The sequence below is a fragment of the Poecile atricapillus genome, chromosome 2 (genome assembly GCF_030490865.1).
Source record: "Poecile atricapillus isolate bPoeAtr1 chromosome 2, bPoeAtr1.hap1, whole genome shotgun sequence".
NCBI lineage: Eukaryota > Metazoa > Chordata > Aves > Passeriformes > Paridae > Poecile > Poecile atricapillus.
This window is the reverse complement of record NC_081250.1, coordinates 497007-521480: the sequence shown is the minus strand read 5'-3', so window position 1 is coordinate 521480 and position 24474 is coordinate 497007. Positions and strand designations below refer to the sequence as shown.

General features: G+C 56.4%; 2 protein-coding genes across 3 annotated transcripts in view; one reads left to right on the top strand and one right to left on the bottom strand.

Moving 5' to 3' along the window:
• Positions 1 to 2571: 2571 nt before the first annotated feature.
• On the bottom strand, positions 2572 to 6551 carry LOC131576717 (nascent polypeptide-associated complex subunit alpha, muscle-specific form-like). Its single transcript, XM_058833680.1, has 3 exons — positions 5826 to 6551; positions 2978 to 3496; positions 2572 to 2655 (listed from the first exon to the last, which is right to left on the bottom strand). The coding sequence occupies exons 1-3, from the start codon at positions 6549 to 6551 to the stop codon at positions 2572 to 2574; spliced, it is 1329 nt and encodes a 442-aa protein (XP_058689663.1).
• Positions 6495 to 24474, top strand: part of AGAP3 (ArfGAP with GTPase domain, ankyrin repeat and PH domain 3) — a 111635-nt gene continuing 93655 nt past the window's right edge. For both annotated transcript variants that reach the window (XM_058830584.1, XM_058830586.1), the window contains exon 1: positions 6495 to 6882. In XM_058830584.1, coding sequence (XP_058686567.1) covers positions 6603 to 6882 — 280 coding nt within the window. In that variant the 5' untranslated portion in view covers positions 6495 to 6602. The remainder of the gene's footprint in view (positions 6883 to 24474) is intronic.

Genomic DNA, 24474 nt, shown 5'->3' with positions numbered 1-24474 from the left:
TCTGTTGCTCCTAGTCTAATTCCCAGTATGAACCCAGTTAACCCCAGTATGATGCCATTTGTCCCCAGTGTAGTTCCAGTTGCTACCTGTCACCCCCAGCATGGCTCCAGTCACTCCCAGATACTGTAGGTACTCCCAGGTTTAAATTGCTGAGGATGTGTCACTTGGGGACATGGGCAGTGGTGGCCGTGGCCATGCTGAGGGTGGGTGGGCTCAGGCATTTCTGAGAGTTTTCTACCCACAGTGATTCTGGAGCTGTGAATCCCCAGGAGTGCCCAAAGCCACTTGCAGGTTGACATTAAATCTTTTATATTAGGTGAAAAAATATTAATTTTAAGTAAAAAATTGTTAATTTTAGGTGAAAAGGTCTTAATTTTAGGCTAGCAATTGCTCATTTTAAGTATAAGATTCTTAAATTTTAAGTGAAAAGTTCTTAGTTTTATGTAAAAAATTCTTGCTTTTTGATGAAGAGGTCCAACCATGGAAATACAGCAACAGTGATGGGGGAGATGGGAACAAACTGACCCTCCCACAAAGGACAATTGTGGATAGAAATTCTGGGAAACAATGCCCCCTGTCCCCATGGTGTCCTCTCCACAGGTCCCTCGCTGGCATGGCACTGACATTTCCTGGAATAAGATCATGAGGATTTTATCCTCCATATTATTTCTCCTGGGAAAATGTCAGGAGGAAATCAGGATAAAAGCAGGAGGCATCAGTGTGCCAGGGCAGCCCCTTCCTGCTGAGCCTCCCAGGAGGGAATTCATGATTTCCATCCTGGGATTCTGTGTGGGAGCTGCCTCTGGGTGGGAAGGAAGGGCTGCAGGTGGGGGATCACACCTCCAAGGAAGACAAAACGCGTCTCCAGCCTGGAGCTGCTGAGGTGCCCAGCGCATCCCGGGGCTGTCAGAGCAACGGACGCGACAGCAGCAGCAGATTTAAACCATGACTGATCCGTGCAGGCAGAGAACCAGGATTTATCCCTTCCCAATGTTGGAACGAGCCTGAATCCACTGCTGGAGGGGTTGTGTCTACTCAGATTTGAGGGTTTATCCAGCGGTTCATCCTCTCCCTGATAAATCCGGTGTCTGGTTGTCACTGTGGATTTGTCTGGCTTCAGCTCCCAGAGAGTTAGACTTTTCCATCCTCCCTGCCTCGATTAAGAAGCTGTTTAATATTCACCTGGAAGTCCTTCCCCAGTGTCATCCAGTCACCTTCAGTTTCCCAGGAAGGCTGAGCAGGTTGTGCTCCTTCAATCTGCTGCTGAGGAACCAGGGAGCGTTCGTGTTGTCCTGCCCAGGGCTGCTCTGAATCCCTTGGATTTTTCCATGTTCTCCTGGAAGGCTGGTGCTGGAAAGCGATGGCCAGTTCTGGAGCTGGGAACCCCCTGTCCTGTCTGGGCTCTGCAGGCAGTGGTGAGCTGGTCCCAGGCCCCCAGACATCGACACCCAAAGGTGTCCCAGCCCCTTCCCGCAGCTCTGCCCCGCTGGGGCTGGGATGGGCAGCTCCAGCCTCCTTCGGCACAGGAGCAGCAGGGCAGTGCCCGTCCCAGGCAGGCACTGCTGAGACCTCAGCTCAGGCTTGGGCCCCGCAGGACAAAGATGACCCTGAGGAGCTCCAGCGTGTCCAGAGCAAAGAATGGAGCTGGGGAAGGGGCTGGAGCACCGGGAGCAGCTGAGGGAGCAGGGAAAGGGCTCAGCCTGGGACCTTCTGGCTCTGCACAACTCCCTGACACGATAGCTGGGCGTCAAGCTCTGCTCTCAAGGAGCAAGGGACAGGACAAGTGGAAACAGCCTCAAGCTGTGCCAGAGGAGGTTTATGTTGGATATTGGGGAAAACATTTTCATGAGAAGGGCTGTCCCATTGTGTTTCTGCCAAGGTTCATGGTCCCCTCCTTCTGTTTCCTCTTTACTCACCATTTCACCTTTCCTCAGTGTTCCTCCCTGTGGTCTCCCCTGTGACCTGCTGGCTGATTCTCCTCCTGTCCCACAGGCCTTGAGGGGATTGTTGACCCTGAGCTCTGTTCAGGACCTCCACAGTCCCCAGTGGGGTTTAATCCACCTTCTTCCATTTTCAGCCTCTTTTCCCAAAGCCCACATATTTGGACAGTCCAGCTCCTCCAGGCTTGTGACCAGAGAAGGGTGGCAGAGGGATTCTGCCCCAGTGGGGCACTGGGGACACTGGAACACCACCCCAGCCATAGATGTCCACCCTGTGATGTCCCTGCTTCATGGGGAGGCAGTGCTGATGGGACCCACCCAGCCCAGCCCAGAAGAGGATTCAGAGCCCCTCAATGTGCAGGTGGACACCTGGAGTGGAACATGTCCCAGCTGTCACCAAAATGCACGGGGTGGTCTGAGATGGCCGATGGCATCACGGTAGGTCACAACAAAGGACACAGCCAGCCATGGTCCTGTGAGCTCTGGTCACCCCCTGAGGCCAGCAGCCATGCTGTGTCCTTGGCACAACGAGGGGATGTGACCTCTGGGTGGGACACTCTGCTTCTCTCTGCTCCGCACCCAGAGCTGCCCAGAGCCTCGTGGCAGGGACACAGAGGGATGCTCCAGCCACTCAGCAGTGGATTTTGGATTTGCCATTTGACAGCTGCATGGTGCGGATCTGGATGGGATTAACGCTGGAGCTGGTACCTCCTTGCTCCAGAGTGAGATTAAAGAGCTGCAGCTATTCTGGGGAAAGCTGCTGGCTGATCCCCAGCCCAGAGAGAACAGTCCCTGTCACTGGAGGGTGGCATTAAACACCTCCCTCCCTCCGAACCAGTGCTGCCATGCAGCAAAGTGCCGATGCATTTGGGAACAGGAGCCACAAATCTATTGGGTGCACGGGACGGGCAGCCCGAGCCTCCCAGAGATAGATGGAGTTTCCTGCTCCCCTTAGCCTGGGAAAGAGGAGCGGTGTCCCCAGCAGTGTCCCCAGCAGTGTCCCCAGCAGTGTCCCCAGCAGTGTCCCCCAGCTGTGCCCTCAGCTCTCCCAACAGAGACATCCCCAGAGAAAGAAAGCCCCGGTTTTTATTGCAAGAGTGATCAAACACCTCAGAGTGTCCCAGTGCACTGAGAAGCCGTAAAGCCCTGGAGAGCCCCCTGGACCCCCCTCTCTGCCCATTTTGCTTGGACACTGACTGAAGCTCAGCTCTGGGCCTTGGCCTCAGCTCTGTTCTGGGGCTGCTGCTCCTCAGCTCTGCATCCTGGGTGGACATTGGGGGTCTGTTGTGGGGACCCTCCTGCTGCCCCACATGGGCTCTGGCACTGTCTGGTGTCATGGAATGGTTTGGGTGGGAAGGGACCTTCACACCATCCTGTTCCACCCCTCTGCCATGGGCACCATAGATACCAGGGTGGCTGGTCTTGAGGTGGGAACAGCGGCAGGAAAAGGAGGAGGAGGAAGAGGAGAAGGAGGAGGAGGGAGTAGAGGAGGTGGCAGCTCCTCTTGGCAGCGGCACCGGTTTGAGGCACTCACAAACTGCAGTCAGATGGAAGTGCTGCAGATGGAGCAGAGAAAGTTCAGGATATGAGGGTGAAATCCATCCTGAAAAGCAGTTCACATCTTCAAGTGGCCTGTGTCTGCAGAGGGCAGGTGGTTTGCCATCCCTGAGGGAATGTTTGCTCCTGAAAGCCTCGGCTGATCCCCACCCGCTCCTGCCTTTTCAGCATATTGAACTTCTCTCCTGGGTTTTCCCATCCCTTTGCTAAACCCCAGCTCCATCTGTTTGCTCTGCTCCCCTGCACCACTCCGGGCTCCAGCTCTCCAGTACTGGCCCCAGTGCTGACTGGGGGGTCCCAGGGGCTGGCAGGGACAGGGCTGGGCGATGCTCCATCCCAGTGTCCTCCTGTGTCCCATCCCATCCTTGTGTCCTGCTGTGTTCCAGAGAGGTGGTGCCATGGGACACAGGGGATCCCCGGTGCTGGAGGACTCTGGTGGCCCGAGGAGACCCGAGCTGTCAGCTCAGGGCAGTCTGTAAATGCCCATGTGGGGGACGAGCAGCTGGGGCTGCAGGGGGGGAATCGCCTATCTCTGCCGGAGGAGAAGGAAGAAGAGGAAGATAAGAAGGAGGAGGAGCAGCAGGAAAAGGAGGAGAAAGAAGAGGAGGAGGGAGGAGGGAATATGGGGGTGGCAGAGCCCACCTGTCAGGGGAAAGCCACCTCTGCCTCAGCCAGGTGAGGGTGACGGAGGCAAGAGCTCCCATCCCTCACCAGGGATAAATCCTGGAATCGCTGACCGAGGGGGTGACACAGGGGAGGTGGCTGCACATGGGGTGTTTGGATGTTCAAAGGTGCCGAAATGGAGACAATTTATAAATGTTTATGCAGTAACTGACTGAGGGCAGGCTTTAATGGGATACTAGGGAGAAATTCTTCCCTGTGAAGGTGCTGACGCCCTGGTGCAGGGTGCCCAGAGAAGCTGTGGTTGCCCTATTCCTGGAAGTGTTCAAGGCTGGGTTGGAGGGGGTTAGGGTTAGGGGACAACATGGTCTGCTAGAAGGTGTCCCTGTCTGCAGCAGGGGGTGGAACTGGTTGGGCTTTAAGGTCCCTTTCTACCCAAACCATTCTGGGATGATGATGATGATGATGATGATAATGGCAGAAGATGGAGAAAAAAGCCATGAGCAAGGACCAAGGGACCCAAACAAAAAATAGGCTGGAGAAAGGCCATTGCATGGGCAGGCACTGTTGTGTTGGGGTGGTGGGATGGCCCTGCATAGCCCACGTGCATTTAATGCCCTCAGACACGTAGGGAAGCTCCTGCTGAGCAGATCTGCGACTCACGGATCTTTCAAAGACCTTTGGAAGCCTTGGGTGAGTGTGTAGGTGAGGGGAGCATGCAGGGCGAGGGGAGCCTGGTGCTGCAGCAGATACAGATTTTCTAAATGCTTTCAAAAAGCCTTCACAACAGTTTTCTAATAAACCCCTTCTTGTGGCAGAGGTGGCTGGGACGCACTCAAGGAATCCCGGAAGGGCATAAGAGGGAGGGGGAGAGGGCAGGGAGGTGCTTCTCCCACCCACACACCCCAGCACCTAGTGCCGAGTCACAGAGGATTCCGGAGCCGGGAGGCATTTGGAAACTTCCTAGAGATCTCTCTTCCTCCTTCTCCTCCTTGCTGTTCTCTTCCTCCTTGCCTTCCTCCTCCTCTTCCTCTGACCCTTCCCACCATCATCCAGAGAAGGGCAGAGGGTAGGAACAAGGCCCCAGCTGCCCCCTGAGCCCCTCTGGCACTGGGGCATTGCTGCCCAGCATGACTGGTCCCAGTGGGACCCAGGGAGAAATCCATTGCAATCTTGGTTCTCTCACAGCTGCTCACCTTTCTGTTCCTTCTTCTCTCCCAGATGCCACTTTCTCATTTAATCTGCCAGGGGCCATGATCCTGGTTTTTTATGTTTCTCAGGCATTTGGAAGATTTCAGCTAATCCCCAGTGATGCCCCAGTGACCTGCACTGGGTCCCATGGTGCTGCCAGGGGCTGCCAGCTCTGTGCCCAGCCAGAGCCTTCCTGTGGCCCAGGTCACCCCATGCAAGCTGTTTTAGGCATGGGCACAACGGGAGGGGTGTTAACAGTCCCTATCCAACAGGCATCCCCTGAGACGGCTGCACTGTCACCATGCTGGTCCCCTGGCTAGTTCCACCATGGCACCAGCCCTCACCAGCCTGGAGCGGCCAGATGAGCAGGGTGGCAGCAGCCTGTGGGCAGGGGGTGACCAGGGAGGAGACCCCACCACAGTGGGGCAGCAGCTGCTGGGCTCCCAGGAACTTCTTGGGACCGGTCATGTTCCACAGCTTCATTAATGACCTTGGGGTGATTAACGACGAAATTACCTCTGAAACGCAGGCGGAGGCACAGGGGGATTCCCAGGCTGGCACAGGGGTCTCCAGGCTGGCACAGGGGGGTTCCCAGGCTGGCACAGGAGGGTTCCCAGGCTGGCACAGGGGTCTCCAGGCTGGCACAGGGGTCTCCAGGCTGGCACAGGGGGGTTCCCAGGCTGGCACAGGAGGTTCCCAGTTTGGCACAGGGGTCTCCAGGCTGGCACAGGGGGGTTCCCAGGCTGGCACAGGAGGTTCCCAGTTTGGCACAGGGGTCTCCAGGCTGGCACAGGGGGGTTCCAGGCTGGCACAGGGGGGTTCCAGGCTGGCACAAGGGTCTCCAGGTTGGCACAGGGGTCTCCAGGCCGGGGTGCGGGAATCCTCCTGGGGGGCCCATGGGCACCGGCAGCCGCAGAACAGTGTCCCGGGGTGGCCGCGGTGGGATGGAGGGACGGCGGCCGACACTCGTACCCAGGCGAGGGCCGGGCACGGGGGCAGGTTCCCGTCACCGCGGTGCCGGGCGGGCAGGGGCCGCGGCGGAGCGGGGCAGGACCGCGCAGCGACAGTCCCCCGCTCCCCCTCCGGATCCCAGGGCCCCCTCTCCCCCTCCCCAGTCCCGGTTCCGCCCGCTCCCCGCCCGCCGCGGGGCCGGTCCCGCTGACGCGGGCGGGGCGGAGCGGGAGGCGGGCGGGGGCGGCGGCGGAGCCCGGGGGACCCGCGGACGGACGCGGCTGCGGCCATGCAGCGGCTGCCCGGAGCCCCGCGCCGCTGACCGGCCCTGCCGCCGCCGCGATGAACTTCCCGGGCGGCGCCGGGCAGAGCCCCGGGCAGCAGCAGAGCCTGGCGGCGCCGGGCGGGCCGGTGCCGGTGCCCGTGCCCGGGCCCTCGGGGCCGCAGCCCGGCGGGCCGCCCCCGCCGCAGTTCGGGCTCTCCAACTCGGCCGCGATCCGCGCCGAAATCGGGCGCTTCGAGTCCGTGCACCCCAATATCTACGCGATCTACGACCTCATCGAACGCGTGGAGGACCTGGCGCTGCAGAGCCAGATCCGCGAGCACGTCATCTCCATCGAGGGTGAGCACCGGCAGCCGGCCCCCGAGCGGGGCACCGAGCGGGGCACCGGCAGCGGGGCAGCGAGCCGCGCCGCCGCCTTTGTCCCCACCGTCGCTGCACCTGCGCCCGCTGCCGCCCGCGGGGCCCGGCGGAGCCCGGCCCGGCCCTGCCCACGAGCCCGGGATCGCTGCGGGCCCTGCAGCGGCGGGGCCGGGGGCGCGGGGGGCCGGGCGCGGCCTGCGCGGGGCTGCCGGGGCTGCGGGGGCCGGGCGGGCCGGGAGGGGAGGGAGCGAACGGGGCACGCTCGTCAGCCGCCCCCGGCCCGGCCCGGCCCGGCCCCGGCCCCGGCCCCGGCCCCGCAGCGATGGTGGTCGCGGCCGGGCCTGCGCAGGGCCGGGGACTCCGCCCGCGGCCTCTGCCGGGAGCGGCGGGCGGGGGCGGGCGCTGCTCGGGGGGGTTCGTACCCGGCGTCGACGGGGAACGGGATCCGCAGGAGCCCGTTAACATTAGAAATGCAGAAAACTGCAGCCCTGGTCCCGGGAGTCGGCAGCGAGGGGAGGGATGGAGCCGAGGAACTGCAGAGGAGCTGAGGAAATGCGATGGAGCCGTGGGGCTGGGATGGAATTGGGGGCACCGCCGCGGGTGAGGGACGGCGCTGCGGCCGCTGGGCTGAGATGAAGGGGAGCGCTCGGATGGAACTGGAGGCATGGATGGGCGAGGGGCTGCGGTGGAGCTGAGAGCAGGGGAAGGTTGATCGTGCTGTGCTGAGGCCCACTGTGGGTCCCTCTGCCCTCGGTGAGCCCAAACCTACAGGTTTCTGCAGCTGGCCCACAGCGTGGAGGGCAGCAGGGCCGCAGATGCCTTTGGTCTTTACGAGGAGCCCCGGTCCAGCTCGGTGCCTGCCAGGCACTGCTGTTTCCCTGCCCTGGGTTTTGTTGTCCCAGCTTGGTGGCAGTGTGCTCAGCTCCGTTCCTGCTGCCTCATGCCAGGAATGTCACTGCAGGAGCACAAGAGGTGGTTCTGGGGAGTGGTGGCCCCACTGTAGGGGTGCTGACTGCCATGGTGATGCTGCATGGGAGCAGCAGCCTGGGTGCTTCTCCAGAGACCTACATCCCACTTTGGTCCTTTCGGGTTTCTGTGGAAAGCAGGAAAGGAACATGGGCTGTAAGAAGAGTCTTACATGTCATCATCTTGCATGGGTTGAGGGGATGTAAATCCCAGAATTTGTTTTATCAGCCTCATGGTGCAAGGACAAAGGACGCTCCATTGAGTTAAGACAGGGAGGATGTAAAACCCTGGGCTGATGCTGGAGAGGCCTTTCCACCTCCATGGAGGTCTCCAGCCGCAGAAAGCTGTTGGGTTGGTGGAATTTGAGGAGAAGAGGAAAGGGACTCGGGCTGGATGGAGATGGGTGGGAGCACAAGGCTGGCACAGGCCGTGGCAGTGGCTCAGGTCCATATGTTGCAGTCCCACCAGTCCAACTGGGGGAGTCCCAGTGGGCTGGTGGGGGAGGACTGTGTTGTGCCTGTTCCCATGGGGCTCCTGCAGCTCTCCCTTCTTTGTGCCTCTAATGACAGCTGTGGTGGGAGCCCTGAGGTCGCTGGTGACACGATCTCATCTTGTGTGTGGTTCCTGCTCTGTGGGACGGAGGAGCTGCCAGCTGAGGCATGGCTGTGCCTGAGGTGCTGCCAGGGTCACCTCTGTGGGCAGAGCCATCCCGGGCACCGAGTCCCTGCTCCTTGTCCCTCTGCGGGGATGCCGAGCTGCCCGAGGCGCTGGGTGCGTGTCCCGTCCTGCACCCCCAGCCACGGCAGTGGGTGCTGGGCACGGTGGTGGGAGGCGCGCGTCTCTTAGCAACTCCTCTGGTGCGTGGTTCCTCCTGTTGCTCAGGAAGGTGTGAACACACACACCGGCCTCTTGTGTGCTGCTGAGGTGCTTCCCGAGGCACCCTGTGTCACCCAGAACGAGGGCTGAGGGGTGCCCTGTGCCTGGCTGCCAATGGCACGTGGCAGGGCTCGCTGGTGTCCGCAGGGCTGTGGGATGGTGCCAGAGGCTGCATGTCCTCAGGGGCTTTCCCTGCTCGAGTCACAGCCCCATCCTGTCTCCTCTGAGCCTTCCCTGTGGATTTGTAGCAGGAATCCCTGATTTCCATGTCTAGGCTGCATTCCCTTAATACCTGCCAGGCACTGGGATGAATCCTGATCCTGGTGACACATGCACTGTGATAACACAGTTACCTGTGACCCGTTACCAGGTGTGTGTGAGCGAATTAACAGGGGTTAATTAACGGCTGGAAGAGCCTTGCTGGAGATGTTATCATTCGGTGGAGTGCCTTGGTCTGGAACGGAATTTCTTTTTAAACTGCAGGTTTGGGGCTTGATACAGAAATGTCTGGAAGAGGATTTTGTTTCTTGATGTTCTGAAGATCAGAACTGGTGACTGGAATGATGGTTCACGGTCTGAAAATCCATGACGGAAGTTGCCACTGAAACCCAAATTCAATTTCCTAAAACTTGAGCACTGGGCCTTGCAAGGCTTGCTGACATCCTCCTTCCAGATTCCTTTCCTGTAGGCATTTTTGCAGGGGAAAAGCCAAAGGCAGTGCTGCTGCAGCGGGGGCAGGGAGTCCCAGCTGCCCACCCTTTGCTGGGAGCCAGGGCTGCTAGTGTCCCTGTGGATGTGTCACCACAAGGGTGTCATTGTTGCAGCCGTGCCAGCAGTGGAGTCAGGGGCATTGGCATAACTGTACAGAACTGGGGAGGGTTTCCTGGGTTTCCTCTGACAGTGTGGTTCTGCAAGGAGCGGGGTGGAGTGGGTGTTGGGGGGCTGCTGCAGCCAGAGCCCTGCCGGGCCCCCAGGCTTGGGGAACAAGCCTTTGCTGAGAAGTTTGGAGCCCACGATGGGGTGAGAGCCAGCTGCGCCTGCTCATGGGCCGGCATCAGTGGTGCCACTGTGGGAAGAAAGGGAAATCTGCTCTGCTCTGGTCTCCTCCTTGAGCTGGAGCTTTATTCTGAGGAGATGGGGCCAGAGGGGCTGAGGAGCACTGGGCCTGGGGGAGATGGCAGGTTGGGCTGGTCTCCAGCATCAGCTGCATCACAGGCAGGACCCAGAGTTTTTTTGTAGTTTCTAACCACCAAATTTGGACAGATTTTCAGGGGGCTTGCAAAAAGCGATTCCCTCATCCCAGGCTGCTTTCCTTGCCAAGTTGTGGAGACTGCTGCAAGCTGCTGAGTTCTATAAAAGATTTCATATCTGCATAAAGCAAAATGATACCAACCTGGGGCTGGTGCAGCCCTGCTCACAGTAAATGTGGCCTCCAACGTCACGACTCTGGAACAGGCTACAGACAGATCTGTATTAATAGAGTTTGTAATTAGAGCAGTAATTGCACAGTGCTTAATTTCTTTCCTAGAAATGAACTTTGAGCAGTGACCAGAATGCAGGTTTGAGGAGGATGAGTGGTTGCTCTGGTGCAGGGGGTTACCTGAGAGACATGCAGGACAGGCTGTGAGTAGCGTGGGGCTGCAGGAACCAGCATGGATCCATGGGCAGGTGGGAGACACAGCACCAGCAAGATGGAATAGTGAAAGAACATCATGATGTGTGACGGAAGAGATGGTTACACAGAGGTTTTCTGGGTGTGTAAAGTGGTGAGGGCAGGAGGGAGAGGCAGAGGGGAGATAAGAAGTAGGTGAGATTCCTTCAATAGAGCTTTGCCAGATGGTGGGAATTTTCTTCTGACGTTTGTGGTTGTGCACATACCTTGCAGCCCACCTAAAGCTCAGCTCTCAGGTAAAGCTTGGAAAAGGTTTGAGCCATTGTGAGGACTCGGTGTCCAGGGAGCAGGACCAGGAATCTCTCTGTAGTCAACTTTTCCTGGAGCACATGTTTTTTCCCTTCATTGTCCTTCCTCATGTCTCCCACCTCTCTCTAAACCTGTGCTTCTTAGACCGTCTCTGCAGTTTAAGAAGCAGGGTTAGTTTGGGAAAGCTCTCTGCTACCATTTCCAGCTGTTGCTGCTCTGGCAGAGGCTCGGGATGAGAAGCCCTGCAGAGTGTCTGTGGTGGCTGGGAGCAGCCTGGATGTCCATGTCCTCTGCTCTGCCTCTGCTGGCTCTTTGCATCACTCCAGGGCCTGCCTGTTGGCTGGCTGTGAGTTCAGCATGGACCATTGGGTCACTTGCTGTAAATGGCCCATCCCAGGATTTTAGCCTTAAAAAATGAGGCTTCTGGCTAAGGCCTGTTGGAGGTACAGACCTGGGCCTCTGCCTCAGGAGTTTACTCCATCATGACCTGTTTTGCTGTCAATTACTGCTGTGGCTTTTCCAGCTGGCACCTCCAACATCCTGGGTATTTTCTGCATTTCTCTCTTAGGAAGGACTGCTTTGATATTGGGCATTTTCATGTTTAAAGCTGCTGGTACCAGTTAGTGAGGCCACTTTCCTGTCTCTCTTTCTCATGAGTTAAAGTGGCTGAATGTCATCATTCTGTTCAGATCCAGCACAAGTCTTCCAGCTCCGTTCCCCATCCTTTCCCAACATCTTTTTAAACTGGCTCCTGATGTGCTGATTCACAAAGCAAACCGAAGCAGGAGCTGCCACTGATGCAGGATCTTCTGGAGGAAGATGAGGACTCTCCTTGCTGGAGCCCTCCAGCCCTGCCAGGCTTGGGGAGCCCCACACTGCCAGGCTGCACTCAGGGCTCACCATGTCTTCTCTCTGCTGAATCAGCCTCGAGTAAATTACACCCTTTGGGAAGGAGAGCATTCTGCTTAGCCAGCTTTTTCCTGCTAATTCTATGACCTCTGCAGAAAACTGCCCTGTTTATGTATGCCTGTGAGTTCCCCAGGGCTGGGAAACCACAGGCCATGGTGCTGGGGTGCCGTAGTGGGAGCTGCAAACTCCAAAGCCATCGGCACATCCATGCTCCAGGGCTGGAGCTGGGCATTCTGGGCAGCTGGGTGGTTCCTGCTGTATTACCCCTGCATTCAGGGCAAGGCTCCTCTGGCACTGTGGTCTCCAGATTTGCTGGAAGTTAAGTGCAGAGGTGGTTAAAAGAGCACAAAATGGGAGGTTGGGTAGATGACAGAACCAGAGAATGGTTTGGTTTACAGACCATTGCCCCTGACATGGGCAGGGACACCTTCCACTAGACCAGGTTGCCCCAAGTTCCATCCAACCTGGCCTTGAACACTTCCAGGGATGGGCAGCCACCGTTTCTCTGGTCAGCTTGTGCCAGGACTTCACCACCCTTGCAAGGAAAAATGTCTTCCCAATATCCCATCTAACCCTGCCTTCTTGTCTGTGGGAAGCCATTCCCCCTTGTCCTGTCACTCCAGGCCCTTATCCCAGGTCCCTCTCCAGCTCTCCTGGAGCCTCTTTAGGCACTGGAAGGAGCTTTAAGGTCTCCCTGGAGCCTTCTCTTCCCCAGGTGAGCATCCCAGCCTGGCTCCAGAGCAGAGGGGCTCTAGCCCTTGGAGCAGCTCCTGTTGTGGTCATGTGCTCTGCATGTTTTTTGGGTGAGGGGTGCTGTGGTCTCCAGGCTGACTCCCGGGAGAGGCTCCTAAGGGCACTGGGAAGTTCTTCCTGGGCTGCTTTCCCTGCTGGCAAGGGAGAACCCTGGGTCCTCCACCACTCTGTGTGCCCTGGCATGGCTGAGGTCGTTGGCAGGGCTGGCACTGCTCAGCATCTCACAATGCCAGTGCCTGGCATGAGCAGCACCAGCAAAAGGATCTGCCTGGAAAGAGTCCTGGAGCAGATTCTGATGTAATGGGAGACATTGGACCCCCAGGACTGATGAGAAAGAGCCAAAGCACAGCTGAAGGAGCCTTTAGCATGCTTGAACAAATATATCCCCTGTTTCTACCAAGTTTTAGGTTATGGCCCAAGTCATCTGGAGGCATCTTTGCTGAGCTTACAGATGGAGAATCCAGTCTTGGGGAAGAATCAGAAAAGGCACTGCTTGGTGCCCTCATCATAGGAGTTGTGAGAGATGGTAAAACTGTAGCAGGAAGGCTTGAGGATGGTCCTGATGGCTGGGAGCCGAGCAGGATGGAGTTGCAGGTGCTGTGCTGGGGGAGGTGAAGGTTCCTGGTGCTGTGGGGGCAAGATCTCAGTACTGTGGCTAAAGAGGAAAATCTGGGGATGTGAAGGTACACAGGGGAAGAACAGGATTTGGAGGTGGGGTCAGGAGAGAGTTGGGAGTCTCTGTGGCTGCAGTTTCAGTTCCCTTGATCCAATACAAGCGTGGTTGCTGCGGGCAGGGACAGTGCAGCTCTGCCCACTTGGCAGCTCCACCTGCCCCTCCCTGTGATCAGGAGCTGCTCTGGCAGGAGCCAGGCATGTGCTGGGTTTGGTTCAGTCAGTTCTCAGCTGCCTGTGGTGGGACCATGTGAATGCTGGTGGTGAGGAGGGGGCACGCGTGGTCAGGTCTGGGGGAAGCAGACAAGACCTGGACTGCGCTGATCGGAGATGATGGCAAAGCTTCATCTCCTGACCTTGACAGCAGCACCAGCAGTGCCTGGGGAGGAGCTGGGAGCCTGGTGCCTGTTCCAGGGACATGCTCTGGGTCCTTGGTGTGATGTCAGTCCTTGGTAGCTCTCTGCCTTCCCAACACAACCATTGTGGGAAGTCCCAACCTAACTCTTGTCCCAACATAAGCTCCAGATTCCTCCTGAGTTTCACAGCTTGGTTGCACAGAGCCATTTACAGTTTAGGGATGCTCTGCAGTGACTGTTACTCTGGGCAGTGATGTCCTGCTGACCTGGGCCTCTGTCAGAATGGGGACAGCGGTGGCCCTGTCCTCAGAGCTGTCCCCGTGCTGGCTGTGGGTGAGCCTGGCACATTCCTGCTGCACCTGGGCTGGAGTTGCCGGGCTCTGGCTGGGAGTACCCGGTGGGAGCAGTGTGAGTGGGGCCAGCTTTGCACAGTTGACTGTGAATCATTCATCTGCCATTGGCTTTCAGGAGCTTTCCCAAAGCTCCTGACAGAGCATGTCCACTTTCTGCATAGACACCTTCCAGTGCTGGGCACTTCTGGGCTCTCACCTCTTCTGGAGTCTCACTGAGATGGGAATGTAAGACGTGGGTGCATCCAGGCTGGCTGTTCTGAACTAGGGATGGGACTTGCACTTAATTTAAGTGGCCAAATTAGATCTAAATGATGTCTGATTTGGTCCCAAACTGTGTTTCCAGCTGGCTGGCTGACATGGGATGGTCCTACGCAGGGGAATACTGGGTGCTCTTGTGCCTGGGGCAGTGGGGTACAGTTCTGGGGCTAAAATCCCCTCGTAGCTGGCATGCATGTGGGGGCAGCAGGCAGTGGGCACATGGTCTGGAGGAGCAGCTGTGGGCTGAAGGGCTGGCACAGAAGCCTGGCTGTTGGGAATCAAGGGATGCAAGAGCTGCCCCAGCCTGTGATCAGAGCCCGGCAACTTGATGGGCATCTCGGCAGTACCACGATGCTCTTATCACATCCCTCCCTGTCAGGAGGAGGAGGAGGCCTTTTCTCCTTGGTCACACCTTCCTCCTTTGGCATCACATTCTTTTTTTAAATTGTTCTCCAAGAGTTCCTGCAAGTCATTTTCTGGCCGTGCAACAGCTGCAGGGGTTGGGAGTCCGTGTCTGTTGTGTTCCTGCCAGCAGTGCCCGTCATGGAGAGGACACCTGTCTCACTCCTGCTGCCTCCTGCAGCTCTGGGCAGCTCTGGGAGCATGGATCCCATGGCTGCCTACTCAGGTGGATTTCCTGAACTGATGTAGTGAGTGCAAGAAATCTTCTGGGGCAGGAAAGGTAAGAATTAAGATAATTTTAGCTGCTTCCCTGCTGGAAGGAGGTTTGTGTGATTAAGACCTGTTGAATGCCTGCTCACCTCTCCTGCCTCAGTGACTTTCAGACCTGCTGTCCACTTACAACCAAACCAACCAAATCCTGCTGCTTCTGAATTCCCACAAATCCTAAGGGAATAGATTTCCAGACAGAGCAGAGCACCCCAGCTCATGGCATGCAGAGGGAAAGGGAAGTTTGTAGCTCTCCAGGGTATCTGGCTGCAGTGGGACTGCATCTCCACTCTGTAAGTCCTGGCTGTGAGTCACTGGAGAATTCCTGCCCGGGGTCATGTGTGAGATCTGGTTCTGGCCATGTGATCCGTGATGAAATCCACTGCAGCCTCAGGGCTCTGTGCCACGCTCCCAGCTGCTGCATCTGGAATCCGGGCTGGGGTCCTGCTGGTGCTGCAGTTCAGGGCTGGGAGCTGTCGTGGTGACCAGCGTGGGCTGTTGGCCCTGGCTCCCGCAGTGGGCTCCGTGCTCTTGGTTTGGGGCAGCTTTGGGTATTTACCCCAGCAGTGACTCCTGTGGTAGGGAAAAGGGCTCTGGCCTTCAGAGAGGGACTTTGAACAAGGCACTTGAGTGACAAGACAAGGGGGAATTGGGCCTCTTGTGCACAGAGGGCAGGGTTGGATGGAACACTGGGCAGAAATTTTTCCCTGTGAGGGTGGCGAGGCCCTGGCACTGATTGCTTAAAACAGTTGTGGCTGCCCCATCCCTGGCAGTGTTTAAGGCCAGGTTGGACGGGGCTTGGAGCAACCTGGTCTAGTGGGAGGTGTCCCTGCCTATGGCAAGGGGTGGGACTGGATGGGCTTTAAGGTCCTTTTCCACTAAAACCATTTGTTTTTGGTATGATCAGCCTCTGGCGAGTGCTGTCCATTTGAGCAGGGCTGGAGGGGCCACAGCCATGGAGGACACCAAGCAGGCTGCTGGCAGCTGGGGGCCGCAGGGCTGAGGCTGTTGTGGCCCTTCTGCTCGGGGTGGTTCAGTGGGAGAAGCTGCTCCTGGTCCTGGTTTTTCACTGCAGTCACCCTTGGAACCTCACCTGGTCCAGTCCTGTGTGTGGGAGCACAGGACAGGGCCAGCTTTGCTGTGGAGGGCTGGGAGTTGATTGAAAGGTGAGAGGCAGGTGCTGATGAGCACTTGGGGGGGCTGTGTCAGGACATGGACCTCCCAGGGCAACCACCCCACCTGGGCTAATTTGGGTGTTCCTGGTGGGCACAGAGCTTAGGGGAGCTTTGAGGAGCTCTTTGGAAGAGCTAAATTAATAAAGTGATTTAAGGTGGTTTACATAGAGCTTTTCCAACATGAAGCACAAACAGGAGGAAGCAGGGAGGTGTTTGCTGTAATTCAGCATCTGGGAAGTGGAGCTCCTGCCAGGGTTTGGGAGGGAGACAGTGGAGGAAGGGTGGTTGTTATGGAATGAGGCATTTGGGAGGGGGAAGACACGCAGCTCGCAGTTGACGTGACAGAAGAGGAGGGCCCGGAGGGGGATTCAGGGGGAGCGTTCGCCTGCTGAAGAGAGAGGTTAGGGAAATAATTTCAGCAGCAGCAGTGTTGTGCCTGAATAGGGATGAGGCAGGATTTTATGGGTTAGAGGCACTTTTGGGGAAAAGGAGTGATAGGGGTCAATGCAGAGTGGACCTGTGGGCCTTTGGCTGCGTGGCCAGGGGACAAGGAGGTTTCAGGGACTGGAGCTTGTGTAGCTGTGCAGGGGTTTAGGGGCAGCCAGGATGAGAAGGGAGGAGAGGGAAAGGAGAATCTGTGAACTCTTTCTGTCTGAGTCATGTCCTTAAGTCCCAGACAGGGTCTGAGTGACGTCCCTAGTCCCTGTGCAGCAAGGGCTTGGGGGGAGATGGGACAAAGCTGGGATTAGCAGCAGCTCTTTAATCATGTGGACCTTGGACTTGTGGGTGCACACTTGAAATGCTGGAGGGGAAAAGAAGCTGAGACTTCATTTTGGACAGGAGACAGTCCAGGAATAGAAAAGCAGAACTATGAATCATCACACAGAGCTGAGGGATGGCGTTAAATTAAAGGCTGGCTGGAGGAAGCGTGGAAGAAGGGAAGGTGCTATGGGCAGAGCCATGTGAGACACCCGAGAAAAAGCAACACTGGAGGTGGAGAGTGAGGATGGTCTCTGAGGCTGGTGAAAGAAGCTGTAGAGAACCAGGAGGAGAGCAGAGAGGATAAAAGGATTGCTGGGATCAACGAGGACAAGGTGTGGCCAGTTTTGTTCCTGAAAGAGGAGCTGCAGGGTCTGAAAGAACCCAGAATCTGCTGGTGAGACAGGAACAACCTTGTGCAGTCCCCTAGAGAGAGAAAAGGGCAGCAGGAGATCCTGAGGTGGGAATGTCTGTCCTCTTGGGAAAGGAAGGTGTGTCAGTGACATCAGACACCTTCCCAGGGGACTGGAGAGGATTCAGAGAGAGGTGGGTTTGGTGGATGGACTGTTGGATGGGTGAGGAATTGCATAGATTGCCACATCCAAAGGGTTGTGGTCAGTGGCCAAATGGAAACCAGTACTGAGTGCTGTCCACCCCAGGTCCATACTGGGACCAGTACTGGTTAATATCTTTATTAATGACACCGACACTGGCACTGAGTGCATCCTTGGTGTGTTTGCAGGTGAGAGGCTGGAGGGCAGGGATGGCATCCAGAGGGACACTGACAGGGGCCCATGGGATCCTCATAAAGTGCAGCAAGGCCAAGTGCAAGGTCCTGCATCTGGTTCTGGCCCATCAGCTGTACCAGTACAGGCTGGGGCACCTTCCACTGTCCCAGGAAGCTCCAAACCCCATCCAGCCTGGCCTTGGGCACTTCCAGGGATCCAGGGGAAGCCACAGCTGCTCTGGGCACCTGTGCCAGGGCCTCACTACCCTCACAGGGAAGAATATCTAATCTAAATCTCCTCTTGTAGTTTAAAACTATCACCCTGTCACTATTTGCCCACGTAAAACATATGAAATTGCATTTTTTACTGGAAGTTTTGGTGGGTTCTTTGGGCTCTGCCTGTGCTGACCTCCTCTTTGCTCTTAGTCATGGAAATTTACACAAAGAGGCTTAAACCTTTCCTGTCCTCAGCATCATTTCTCAGTGTCTTCTCTGTCTCCTGTGGAAAAAGCCAAGCTTTCCTGTGTCCTTATGTTGGTTCCTGATGTGCCTGGGATTCACCTCTAGGTTTTGCTGTTTGTCACTGGTCATCTCTCGCTCCTTGTGTAGCTGCTCTGGGCTCAGACTAGGCTGCTCCTGCCACTCCTTTTTATTTATCCTGATTAATCTGACCTCATTACCAGTTTCCCTGTGCATGCTTTCCTGTGCCAAGCTCGGTATGGAGCTTGGGTGAGCCAAGTTGATCTCCTACCACACTGGTTTCCTCTGCAGTGGGATGATTTCTGTGTGTGCCATCACTGCTGCTTCAGAGGCACAACAGTTTCTTGTAATTTTTTTTTCCTTTTTTCTTTGTGGATTTGCTTCTAATAAGATCTTGCCTGTGGAGTTTGGTAATCACAGAATCCCAGAATGGTTGGGGTTGAGAGGGACCTTAAAGCTCATCCAGTTCCACCCCCTGCCCTGGGCAAGGATACCATCCACTGGACCAGGTTGCTCCAAGTCCCGTTCAGCCTGGCCTGGAACACTTCCAGACCTGGGGAGTCCACAGGCTCTCTGGGCAATGCCTGCCTTGGTGGAGTGTCTGCAGTTTGCTGTCCTTCCTCCCGCAGACACTGAGAACCTGTGGACAGTCCTTCCTGCCTCCTCCCGTTAGCTTCCCTCAGAGGGTCAGCTGAAGGCTGCTCTGGTAGACTGCAAGACCTGGAAATTGGCTTGGAGAGAATCTAAGAGAAAATTGAGGACAAAATGACACGTGGCCTGGTACAAGAGATAAATGGGCATGGGAGGAGGTGCCCAGTGGATTCCTGGGGAGGGGGTTGCACAAGGTGTTTGGAGAACTCTGGTGGTGACAGGTGAGGGGGAAGACCAACATACTCCTCTTGGAGGAGAAAATGCCTAAATGTGTCTTGGGCTTAGTCATCTGGTTTGCAGGCTCTGTGGGGTTTGTGGGATTTGATTTCAAACACAGACTATGATACTGTGGTGTCTATTCTGTAACTGGCCATGTATCATGAATTTATAAACAGTACCACCATCCCCCTGTTCAGTTTAACAGCACTGCCATCCAGGCAGGTTGGGAAGTACTTTGTCCAGCTGGAAAGGTCTTGGATCCCCGTTCCTGGAGGTCTTCACACCCTCCCGGGGCAACAATTGAAGGGAGCCAAATCACTGCTTCTTCAGTTGGTTGTTCCAGTCGTTAATTCTTCCAGCTGCCGATAGTTCCTGTTTAATTCTCAATTTACATTGATCTGTTTTAAAGTTCATTTTCTCACTTGTTTCTTTAGATTGGACTAAATAAAACTTTGTTACCTGAACGTTATTCCCTGCGAAGTTTACTGTTACTTCACCATCAATTATCTCGTGATGTTCTTTTTGGGAAGTAAATTGCATAATGCTCATTAAAAGTCTCTTCATGAGTTTGTTTTGTGTGGTCTACAAAGAATTTTTATGGCTCTTCCTTACCTAGTGTTCTTAAAATGAAAATCATCAAATTATAGGCAGTGTGCTCCCACTTGACCCAGCCACAGTTGCATGAACTGTAAATCCAGTTCCTTTCACTGCTGGCTGCTCTTTTTTTGTGAAATCCCAGAGTGGTTTGGGCTGGGAGGAACCTTAAAGGTCATCTGTGCTCTGTGTGCATTGGAGCTCTGTTGTCCAGTGTGTCCATCTGCCACGTCCTGATGATGGATGATGTGAATCCACACTGATGGTTCCTGGCCACCCAGGTATTTCTCCTGTATTGGAAACAGCACTAAAAGGATGTGGTCTGTGGTTTGGGGCTGGGGGATCTGACTGTCCTGGCATTCCTGGCATTTGCCATTTCACCTCTCTTAGAGCTGGCATAGTAAAAGTGTTTTCCCAGTGGTCTGAAGCTTCCCAACATCACTGGTAATGCTCCAGATGTCACTGGAATCCTCTTACCTGTTGATGTGAATCTCTGGCCCTTCTGAATCTGGTCCTACTGTGTTTATTGCCAATGACTTTGCAAAGTGATGGTTTATAGAGGGAATGTTGTATGGGAGTGGGTTACTTGATCGTGGAAACATGGGCAGAGTTATTTGTGTCATGGAACTACAGATCACACTGGGTTGCAAGGATCTTTATGTTTGTTCAGTCGAACCCTGTGTCAGTAACACCTGAACGACCTGGAGGAATGCAGTCAGCTGTAACATGAGTTGTTGTTTCATTGATTCCATCCCCTTCCCAGGGACCGGTGTCATTGGGGCAGCGGGGGAGGCCAGGGGTTCCCCTTCCCATAGGCACTGCTGGGGGGTATGAGGTCACTTCTCTCTGTTCCAGCCATTCCTGCATATCTCTGTTATTTCAATATTTAATAAAATTAGCATGAGCAGGAGTGTGAGCTCACTCTTCCTCGCTCTTCCTCGCACCATTGTATTCAGGCTGTTTGTGCCTTTAAATTAAAGTTAGGTTTTTTTAATGACATTTTTAAAATGGTTTCTGCTAATGGTTTTGCCGTTCTGCATTTGTGTGTGTTTGCTATTCCTTGGTGTTTGTGTCAGTGCCTCTGGTGCTGTCTGTGCAAGGCGCAGCAGTGCCCTGGCCCTGCTCTGGGGAGTGAGCCGTGCCTCCCTGTGCTCCGCACAGCCGCTTCCTGCTGCTCTCAGCATTGTTACAGACTCATTTTCCTGAAGCTTTCGGCTTCCTACACCATTTTTGATGCTTCCTGCGTTCAAGATCTTATTGACATCTGTTTCCTCCTCTTTCTTCCTACTTCTTACCCTTTTTTGGGCAGTTTGGATGTCACTAGCGTCCAGGCGGGTTCAGGAATTTTAGCCAAATTATTGTTGTTGTGTTTTTATGAAGTGTTGGCATTTGGGCTGTCTGATCAATTATTATGGAAGTGTAAAAATGCAAATCACAGCAAAAGGCCTGAAGTGGGGCTTAGAATCCTGGAATGGTTTGGGTTGGTAGGGACCTTACCTCCCCTTCTATTCTACCCCTTTGCTGTGGTCAGGGACACTTTCCACTAGACCAGGTTGCTCCAAGCCATGTCCAACCTGGCCTTGGACAGTTCCAGAGATGGTTCAGCCGCAGCTGCTCTGGGAAAACCCAGGCTGCCCTGCTTTCCTCTCTAGGCGTGGGGTCCTGCTGCTCCCACTGTGCCCATGCTGGTGTCTGGTGGTCTCCTCACGGCACTGGCCCTAGTGCAGCGTCCCTTCCTCTCCTTGAGCTAGTTCTGCTGGTCCCAGAGTGCGGCAGTGCTGCCAGATTTAGGTGGCACAGTAAAATAAGTGCAGTTACTGAGAATTTGGGTTACTTTATTACTGAAGTAGGCGCTAAGCGGCTTTCTCCAGTTGAGGAGGGTGCAGTGGTCAGAGGGACAGGGCGGGTCCGGTCCCCTCAGTTCCCCTGCACCGAATGACGTGTCCCCGTGCCCTGGCCATGTGGATGTGGCACTTGGGAATGTGGTGTTGGCCTGTGCAGTTGCTGGGGGAGCTTGGTGGTCTCTGAGGGTTTTTCCAACCTTAACGGTTGTGTGGGGCGAGCCCTGGGCTGGGCATCAGAGGCAGCAGGGCAGTGGCAGCTGTGGTGTGCCTGAGGGCTGAAGTGCAGCCACCGGCGTGTCTGGGGACAGGCACGGACCCTGCTCGGTGTCCGTGGAGCATCGCTGTGAGAGCCCTGCCCACGGCACCGCCGGGCCCGAGCTCTGCCCGCTGCCAGGGCCCGCTGAGCCACCAGCAGCAGCAGCAGCAGCAGTCTGTGAGCAGAGCTGCAGTCCGTGAGCAGGGCTGCAGCTGGGGCAGCTGTGCAGCTGTGCTGGCAGCAGCAGTCCGTGAGCAGAGCTGCAGCTGGGACCAGTGCAGCTGTGCCAGCAGCAGTCTGTGAGCAGGGCTGCAGCTGGGGCAGCTGTGCAGCTGTGCTGGCAGCAGCAGTCCATGAGCAGGGCTGCAGCTGGGGCAGCTGTGCAGCTGTGCTGGCAGCAGCAGTCCATGAGCAGAGATGCAGCTGGGACCAGTGCAGCTGTGCCAGCAGCAGCAGTCCGTGAGCAGAGCTGCAGCTGGGACCAGTGCAGCTGTGCCAGCAGCAGCAGTCCGTGAGCAGGGCTGCAGCTGGGACCAGTGCTGCTGTACTGGCCGCAGCTGTGTCCAGGGTGAGCCAGGGCCGCAGGCTCTGCTGCACTGCTGGCACCTGAGGCACTGCGCTGCTGGGCCTGGCCTGCACGGGCAGCCCACAGCCGGATTGGCAGGGACACTGTGAGGGGCCAGCTGCAGCTGTGCATGGGGGTCCCAGCAGGAGCATGGGAGCAGCTGGATTGGCAAGGACACTGTGAGGGGCCAGCTGCAGCTGTGCATGGGGGTCCCAGCAGGAGCGTGGCACCAGCCTGGGTCGGTGTGATCTTGCCGGGTGTCCTTCGCCGTGTCCCCTCCGCAGCAGCTCCCCGGTGCCACGTGTGACGTGCAGCAGCAGCGGGGCCGCCTGTGTGACACGAGGAGCTGGAGTAGGTGACTGCAGGGTTCAGGGTGCTCACGGGCTCAGGATGGATCAGAGCTCATGGTGGCTCTTCCCTGCTGGTACCTGTCGGTGTGGGCAGTCTGGGCAGGCAGGGGTGTGCAGCTGTGTCCCGGGAAGTTCTCTCCAGAGGCTGGAGGAGAGTCTGGCCTGGAGCATACCCTGCTTTCATGGGAGATCAGCTGTAGAAGGAGTTTCAGCCCTGGAGCCTTGCCAGTCTGAGGGTGGGGATGGCTCCATGTGAGCTCCTGCTGGAGCAGGAGTCCCACAGACTCCAGTGTAGAAGATGACATCCTTCCAGTTGCCCCAGGTCTGGGCTCTTGGAGCTGGCTTGGAATTTTCTGTGGGTGGGAAGTTGCTTTCCTTGAGGTTGGACATCGGTGTCCAGACCTGCAGGAAGGACTTTAAGAGTGTCTGTAGTCACGGCAGGAGTGTGGTTCATGACCAGGTGTCCGTTGTCTTCCAGGCATGGGCAGCGCAGTGGAATGCACATGCCATGGAAAACTCCTCTCCATCAGCAAGTTGCCCATGGTCTGACTGTTGGTCTGTGTGGTGGAACATGATCAGAGCTGGGCTGAGCAATTTCAGTCCCTGGATTGGGTGTAACAGCCAGGGAAGGCCTGGGCCCTTCAGCTAATGGTCCTGTTGACCACAGCGGGGCCAAGGCATGGAGCACATGGAGGGGATTTTGGGCAGTGACCTCTCAAAGTGGACCCCTGTCTGGACAGCAGGCAGAGGGGCAGCTCTTCTCTCCTCTTCTGGGAGATGTGTCTATGTTAGCTGAGGGTTTCCTGGGCACAGGGAGCTCCCCTCATCTACCTCAACAGCTTCGCCGATGCTCCCAGGGTTGCAGTTTACATTGTGGTGTTCTGCAAACCCAGGATATGAGTCCGGGGAGTTCTATGATGCTGCCAGGTCCTTCCCAGCTTTCCTTTCAGGAAAGGCTCGTGGCTGCACGGTGGAGTGATGGGAGTGGGGTGGGACAGGGTACCCTGTGCCAGGGATGGTAATTAGCACCTTGGCTCCACACTGTCCTCGCCTGAGCAGAACCACTGTGGCGCTTCGCTGTGTCAGGGAAAGGGCCTGCCCTGGGAGGCACTGTTGTGCCCAGAGCCATCCCGTAATTCCCTGAGTGACTCACAGCACATGAAGCCTTTTCCTGCTGCTGAGGCACTGGGGAAGCCTTGGTCAGCAGGATCCCTGTGCGTGCTCCAGGATCAGCTGCTGACGGACAAGTCAGAACTGGACTGAGCCCCCATGAGCTGTGAGCTTCCATCCCCTGATGTGCTGACATGGGAGGCTCTCTGGAAAGCCAGCTGGCTGGTGAAGGAAGCGGGAGCAAACACCTGAGTGTGGCTGGCCGTGCTGCTGGCACCAGGTGCAGGGCAGTGGTGCGGGCAGGCACCGTCTCCTCTCCTGGCGCTGGGTAAAGGAGTGTGATGGGTTTAACAGTTAAATTCCCAGTGCTGGTAATTGTCGTTCTGTCGAAGTCTCTAATTCTGCCGTTTCCATGGAAATAGAATGATCTTGTGATTAAGATGTGAGGCTGAGGTGGCAGCTCTCTGGTCCTTTGGAGCTGCAGGCCCTTGTTTGCTCCCACAATCGTGTCTCTCTGTGAGAGGAGACACACACCTGCCCTTACACGGCAGTCTGGGTTCCTGCCTTCAGAAAGGTGTCTAGAAGCCCTGCCTTGCCCCAAGGATCCTGGCAGAACCTCCTCAGGTGCATCGAGCAACGGTATTGCTCGTTCTGTGTCGACTGAGTGGGTTGCCCTCTATGGAAACTGTGGGATCCAGAAGTGGGGGAGTTGGCTAATGCGGTGTCAGGGATGGAGGTGACATCACCTGAGTCTGCTCCCCCAGGTTCCTCGTCATCAGCATTGGTCTCAGGCTGAGGTAGGAGTGATAAGTAGGTTGGGTGACTTGGGCACTAGAAGTGCTGATTTCTCTCCATGCTGTGGGGGAGCCGAGGGTGCTGGATCAGATCTGGAACTGTAAACTGCAGATGGCTGGAGTTCAGCTTGAGAGGAGGAGGAGAAAGAGCTGTGGTGGGACCCACTTTAATTCTGGCACCCTCCTGCACAGCGTGGTGGGGCTGCTGGGGCTCAGCAGGGCCTCTCCCTGCAGAGCTGCCCAGGGAAACTGGGCTCTGCAGAGCAGATCCATTCTCAGGAGGCTGGGGAGCTGGGCTGTGCAGCTCTCCTCTC